This window comes from Barbatula barbatula (assembly GCF_947034865.1).
Source record: "Barbatula barbatula genome assembly, chromosome: 5".
Classification (NCBI taxonomy): domain Eukaryota; kingdom Metazoa; phylum Chordata; class Actinopteri; order Cypriniformes; family Nemacheilidae; genus Barbatula; species Barbatula barbatula.
Window position 1 is genome coordinate 23496086 of NC_136769.1, and position 7807 is coordinate 23503892.

General features: G+C 36.1%; 1 protein-coding gene across 1 annotated transcript; it reads right to left on the reverse strand.

The window, feature by feature from the left end:
* Positions 1-2226: 2226 nt before the first annotated feature.
* Positions 2227-6935, reverse strand: LOC306894661 (5-hydroxytryptamine receptor 3A-like). The gene is made up of 10 exons (XM_079457376.1): positions 6902-6935; positions 6750-6811; positions 6287-6432; positions 6161-6205; positions 5732-5838; positions 5107-5276; positions 4312-4436; positions 3566-3776; positions 3256-3417; positions 2227-3157 (listed from the first exon to the last, which is right to left on the reverse strand). The coding sequence occupies exons 2-10, from the start codon at positions 6802-6804 to the stop codon at positions 2859-2861; spliced, it is 1320 nt and encodes a 439-aa protein (XP_079313502.1). The 5' UTR covers positions 6805-6811; positions 6902-6935; the 3' UTR covers positions 2227-2858.
* Between the last annotated feature and the right edge of the window lie 872 nt (positions 6936-7807).

Below are 7807 nucleotides of genomic sequence, written 5' to 3' on the forward strand. Positions count from 1 at the left end.
TCTATGCAACAAGAGCAGGGTACATTGTTACAATGATAAACATAAAGTCGTTGATGTTTAAGCAGTGAATATGTTGTTGCTGTGCAACTGTAATCTGCATTTTAAAATGACATCTTAACTTCAAACGTCTGGAAACAGGGAATGTATATCTACATTTTCAACAACTTGAATGTCGGATGTAGAGTTTGTATATGGAGTTGTTTGATTATTGTACACTGCAAACGTTTTTGCTGTAGTAATGCAGCTGGTTGCCAGTAACTTACTGTACATTTATATTTATGTAATTATTGGCAACAGTTTGTTCAAAGATAAATTATTATGAATTCAATAATTGCCAGTAATACTGTAATTTCTACAGAATCTTTTTACATTATAGGTTACACAATTGTGTAAATAATGTATAAGCTGTTATCTAGTGCTTTGATGACTAAAACACAGGGATACACACTTCTGTGTCAACGTGCTGCCATCTGAAGGCCGGTAACCAACATCGTCATGAACCGACTCTTACCAGAAAAACGTCTTTATGGAAATGTTAAACACACAAGAACCAGCTGAACACCGCGTCCAGGGTTTGTCTGGGTGTGTTTTCTTTTTCAAAATATGCAGACTGGAAAATTCTTTCTCCAACAACAGTCGACTCGTTCGGGGGATCAAATGTGTGTGTAGCCGTTTGTGCAATCCCAAAAATATGTGTTTTAAATCTCCTGACCTGTTGTGTCCTGACAAACTACAATTTAGGGATTTCCATTGTAATGAATTGTGTGAGTCACACATAATCCAGAGCACAGTCATAATAATAATAATAATAAAGCCCTTCATGATTATTCACTTCATAGGAACCAGCATTACCAGTCACTATCAGTGACATTAACAGTGTAGTAGTGTCCTTTAGGGTTATTAGTGTTGCAGTAGTAGCACTGTTAGTAGTGTTATAACTATTATAAATAGGAATATAGATACATTTTCAGTGTCCCGCTGTTTTCGAGCACACAAATCTCATCTTGGTGACAACTGTCTGTGAATTTTGTCTAAGCAGTCTACGAACGCTTCATTGTTTTTGGTCCACGCCTCCAGAAAGTTCACTTTTCTCTGGAGTGAAGCCATCTCTGATGCCACACCAACACCTCAGTAACCTGTGAATGCAGCCCACACAATATCTGTCTCGGTGTAGATTAATCCAACACTGAAATTTAAATAATGTTTTACTGATTTACACATAAAACTCTAAATGGGCTCGAAGCCATTCAAATCATGTGCCTGAAATGTATTTGAACAGACTAAATACACTTACATAACATATGTCCATATGTAAAGTATAGAAGTTTTGATCATTATTAGTTTACAAGCTTGTTGTGCAGTGTAATCTCTTCTTTCCATCAAAACCATTATCCCATCTTGAACACTGCGACCAATTTTGGTGGTGCTTGTAACCGTACACTCTTAAAATAAAGATGCTTAAAGGGTTCTTCACAGTGATGCCATAGAAGAACCATTCTTGGTTCCCCAATGGCATCGAAAAACCTTTCTAGCTCTTTTTTAATGTTTAAAATATGGATTTCATCCTTGTTCAAAGGTTGATATCTTAATTCTTTCTCACCTCTCTCTTGATCTGTTTTTTGATACATGATGTTGTGTTTTGTCATCTGAAGCCAGACGTGTGAACACTATGTGAAACTTTAAAACTGTAAAGTGTAACTTTATATACTTTATATGAACATTAAGATTATTCGCAAAATAGAACTCCTTTTTAAAAATAATTCAAAAATCCTGTTGTTTATTGTGTTATAATGTGTTTATTAAAGTAATAAGCCCCAAGAAGCAGTGCGTTGCAGTGCATTTTATAACAGACAGGGGCGTTCACGGAGTGCCTAAAACCCCCTTAGTTGTTCTAAAATGCACTTGTAACCCTTTGGTTCACTTATTTCTTTTATAAATCGGTTATTCCATATGCATAGCAAAGATTCATAAAATAAAGTAAATAAAGTGATATTTAGGATAAGTATGTGGTCAGCAGTTCTCAATGGACCTTAAGGAGCAGACCTGACCGTTGTATAATGTATTTTATTAGTTCTATTTTTTACAGTTATTGTTACTTGTTTGATTTATATTACTTGGACTGCTGAGTAAAAACATGAATTTAGACTTGTGATTTTTTTTGTAAATAAACTCTTGTGTATATTTGATCCTCTTAATTTGAATATGACAAAAAATGTATTTTATTTTGAATAGGAGTACATTTATTTGCACTTCATTTAAATATGTCAGCATGAGACCTTATTCTATAATTGATTTATGAATAAACGACTGACAGAAACCCCTCCTCTATCCGCCAATCACTGTGGCCATAGCCAGTAAGCTTGCTGACATCATCCATAGCAACGAGGTCAATCCCGCCCATCTCACAGATTAAGATTTCTCTCTGCTCCTTAGTAACAGTTGCTCTCAGCAGCGTTTTTCTGCTGTTTAGGAGAGCTCTTGTGAATACGGGCCCTGATTCTGTGTAGGCCTATAATCTACATTTGAAAAGTAAATACACAAACTCTGAGAAGAGTCCATTCTCTTTGTGTGGTTTTATTTGTGTGCGATGTTAACTAACAGAACAACAGTGCGCCCGATCGTCCAGAAGCAGGTTCTGTTTTATAAGGCCGATGGGATTGTTGTATTTATATGTTTTTCAACTATTTGCTCACATTTCTCATAAACATTCACAAAAGGCATGAGAATGAAGAGATCATACAGTATATTTAAGATATCAAGTATGAAGTCTTTATCACTACCTTACAATTTAATATATATTCAGGTTATATATAAAAACCAGGAGAATGGATAAAAGCTGAGAGACTTTGTTGTTGAAATTAGTTGGGATCGAACGAGTAGTCAAAGTTGTCATCGTCTCTCCCAGAATTATCCCAGAAATCCAGATTATTAACCTTGCAAATGTCTGTCCGGGTAATACAAATAAGAATGATAATGTACAAAATGTAAATGAACACAAAAAAGAAGAAGGACATTTTGTCCAGTCGATTGGAAAAGGCCATGGTGTCCTCTGTCTGCTTGTCTTCTTTATTCATGTTCTCCAGAAACTTCACTATCTTCTGAAGCGCAGACTGCTCCAAGGTCACATCACCAGACTTTTTTTCAATCACATCAGTACCTGTGAATGCAGACCACATCTTTTTGGGGACTTTTTTCTTAAATCAACACAAAGTCAACCCCAGTAAAGCATTTCTCTCTTACTGTTGTGTCTCTTACCTTTCTCTGCATCCACACTGCCGTGTGTTTTGGTGTCCGATGTCGGATGAACCTTCACACGTCTGCATGGCAAGATGCTGCTGTCTACAGACAGACGTGTTAACACGATGGAAATAAGCATGCTCAGGACCAAGCACACCAGACAGAAACTGAAGTGATAATCTTTACAGAAAAAAACAGAGAAAAAAAGCACATTCATGTATAACTATGTATTAACTAAATAAAATGTTTTATTTACATATTTTTTTCTTTGCAGTAGGTGTGACCCAGCCATCTGTATGAATGTGTTATCGTGTTATCTTTCACTCACGGAGGAGAGGGCTACAGTCTCCACCATTGGGCAGATGTTCGTTGAGGATGAGAAGGAACATGGTGAAGCTCAGGACCAGCGTGACCTTGAAAGAGTTGCGCTCTCCTCCTTCAAATGGCAGAGCAAAGCTCACCAGGTCGGCAAGCATTATAAGCGCACTGGGCAAGATCAGAGTCACGAAGGCACCAAAGGGGTTGATAGAGAGGGTGACCTGTTCACAAATCAAAGCACGTAATAATGGAATGCTTTCTGCTGGTTATGAGTGATAAAGCAACTATGCAACACGACCACTGTGCTTTGAATGTTGAAGGTTATACCGTAGGTGACCCTGTTTACACCCGCTGAACATAAAAGGATCCTGCGATCTGTTCAATAGAAACGATGACAGTGTCCAAATCTTTGGAATGCTCAGACCACAAGAGAAGTGGTAAGAAATACATGTGACCATATCATGTCTCATCTGGACACCTGTCGACCACAAATTGGGTAACTTAAGCACAGAGGTCACTATCTCTTTAAAGAAAAACAAAAGGCAATACTGTGCATTCACACAAAATCTCTCCGTTTTTTCAATGTTGTTTTACATTCCCTAAGAGAAAAAAAGTCTTTTGAAAAAGGACACACATTTTAAACAATAGCAGGTGTAAACAGCGATGACCACTTGTGATCGAATCATTTAAGATATGTGGTAATATCAGATACAAAAACACAATATGATTGTAAGTTTAGGATTGAAAAAGAATTACAAAGAGATAGTTGCGATCTTCATGTGTCTTATCCTCATTTTTGGACACGCTCAAGGTCTGCCACTCTCCTCGACTACCACTGATCAGAGTCACATTGTTAGCAATGGACAAGGTCAGCGAACAAGCTATAGAGAAACACAAACAAAACAACATAAAGAAAATACAAATAAGTGGTTCGTGCTACAGAGCAGTGCTGTTTTCAACTGATCTGAGTGGCATCTAACATGACTTTTAAATCAAAGGGACCGTTCAGCCAAATATTCTGTCTTCATTTATGCCCCCTCATGTCATTCCAACCTGTATGACATTCTTTCTTCTGCAGAACACAAACGAAGATATTTTCAGGTATCCACTGAAACATTTCTCAAAACATCTTTTGTGTGTGTGTGTGTGTGTGTGTGTGTGTGTGTGTGTGTGTGTGTGTTCCCTTAACAGGGTTTGAATGACATTAGTGAGAAATGTTGACAGCATTTTTACTTTTCTAGACCTTTTATTTTCTCAAGTATAGAAATGAGCCTCCAAATAAAGTTGAATCGACTTTTAAAATTAAAGTTTAAGGTACATTTAAGTGACACTGGTTAAACATTAAGACGTGCTTTTAGCAACACCCAGTGGACATTTCATGTGTCATAAATTTACATTCTACATTTGAAACTAGTGTTATGTATATTTGTTTAATGTGAGCAAAGGTATCGTCATTCATATACACTTGAAACAGTGTCTGAACAAAGCATGTAGGTAAATGGTTAGAAACCAATTTTCATCTTCAGGAAGAATGATAAACTTTAATCTTACATTTTTGTCTCCATCCATTGATGGCCACGGGACACTCCCCAAACACATAGGGGTAGTTGAATAAGTTGATTTCACAGCTCACCGTCGTAAACAAGACAACTGAATGCTCCACAACGCCATCTCTCCTCACCTGCACATCATTTGTGTACGGCTCCATAGTAGTCTCTACTCTGAATGCACAGAGAGGGAGAATATGTCAAGTCGGCTGACTTCAGAATGATCCAGGACATGAGCTCAAGTGAACACTTACATGAAAAGAACAAAATTTTTATTATAGCTAATAGTTCAATAAATAATCACAAGGGAGAAAAAACATCCTTCTTATATCGTGCCGATGATCAAACTGTATTTTCTATTTTCAGTTTTTAAGTATAAAAACTAGACAAATGTCAGTATAGACAGTTGTGTAACAGACAACAACCAAAAGAAAATCTGAAACATGAATTCTAAAACAGTTAGAAAAACACTGTTGCTTCTATGTTTGATGATCAAAAATGAAATTAAACTGCAGCTCGAGATATTTGTGATGTAAACATTTGTGTTTGTATAGAAAAGTACTTGTTACAGACTTCTTCCAATGTCAAAGTTTCAATGAACATGAAAAAACGGTACAATTTCCACTCACGCATTGTCCAGAACTATCCTGGGAGTCCAGATTTTATCAACAGGTAACATAACGGTTGGGAATCTATATGTATCATTTTTCCACCCAAGATCCAAATCCTTCCATTGCTGTGGGCAGAAAATACCATTAACCTAAGGAATCTATGTTTTAGTTTGGTCTTCTTTTACAGGTAGTATTAAAACTTTGCATATTTTTGAGTTTTGACCGAGTTTTTAGCTAACGTACTGCAAGCCGTCATTATTGCAAAATATTCCCCTTTATATACAGTACAGTAGATGGAACTGCTGAGTTTTACATCAATGTTTTGTCTATCTACACAGCAAATCTTTATATTCATAATCTTGTATACGTAGTATATAGTATAATATAAAAAGCCAATGGTGGCAACACTTCTATGGGTTAATTTGCATTCATTCCCTCTATACTCACCATGTTGACCTTGATACGGCTGTTCATTTGCATTTCCTTTGTATCCTAAAAATAGATACAAAGGTATGAAAACAATATATTTCAAAAACATAAATGGAAGACGGTTAACAATACAATGGTACCTACAAAAAACAGGGTCTCGTATTGTATTGAAGTGATGTTTACTCTGATGGTACAGTTGTCACCCTGTGGGGCGCTCAGAAGTTCTTTTTTAACCAAAATATTTGCCAGACACCGTCGATCACAGTCTGTTGAATTTTCACAAGTCATCACTGTAAGACCAGACAAACAAGATATGACTAATCCGTAAGAGACAAACCAGTCTAGAGGTGAACATTGCAGCACAATAACTATCGTTAGTTTGGATGGTTAAATACGTCCTTATATTTAAAGAATCGGATCTGATGGTCACAAATATGCTTACATAAATTGTTTTTTTATTCATTTTATGAATAAATGTATTGATTTTATAATTAAAGCTTTAGATACAGTAATTATATAGCATGTCAATTGCAGTTATATTATTGTAACCACAGAACATTTAAAAACAATAGTGTAAGGTGTTGTAAATATACTGTAAATAAGGTACCGGTCAGAGATGACATGATGAGGATCAAAGTTGAGATCCTGTGTTTAAGAACCATTTTCCCCCTAGAAACATATGCAAACTGCATCTTAAATGCTATTATGTCATTATAAACTGTGTGTAATTTGAATAAATGACAAACGAATGAACTTTACCTCAGCTGCAGGTATCAGAAATATCCAAATCCTCAATGCGCTTCAAGCTCTGGCTTTTTATAGTTTTCAGGGGAACATCGTTTGGTTAATTTACCGTACAACAGCTCTTTGAATACCGTGGTATTATGCAAGTCCAACAAAATAGACCTCATATTCAAAGCATCTATAGGAGTTAAATTAGACTTTGCCATTGTTTGCCTTGTTACGGGTTTCATATAGCTAACAGAGCATCAATTACTTACCGTCCTTTCACCTATCATACAGTCCCATAGAGGGCCATAAGCTGCTTCACAATAGAGTTCATACATGAGGACAAGCGCTGCATATTACAAACACACATTGATTTTACAAACCTTTGATGGCACAGAGATGAACAAAAGCAACACAATTAAAGAAGGATGACCTTGGCTTGTTCTAAATGAAAAATGCAGCTTCACCCTGTTTGCATCCGTCTAAAATCATCCTAAACGTAATAATGCTATATAAACCCAACTGGGGAAAAAATACAAAGAAAATATTGTACATACCCAATGTAATATCATCATACATAAATAAACAGACGATAGGTGGTGGTGGTGGAAAAAAAGTCAAAAATCGATGAAATCTAAGCATAATAATGACTGACATATACAGGGTCCAGATGGTCCCTCGACCTGTAGTCATGGAGTGTAATATTTGACATTTTATTGTGTTTTCAGAGTAAACATTATTATTATGGTTTGCCTGCCCTTTGACTTCTGCTCGATCTGGATAGACATAACAATTATAATATTATATAATATATTTAAAAAAATAAAGGAAAGCCCAAAAAACGTCTAGCTCCGCCTACATGTCATCACTAATAGAAGGAAACCAGCATTACCCTAGGTTTTAATTTGATACAGTGGCTAAATTAACCAAAAATAA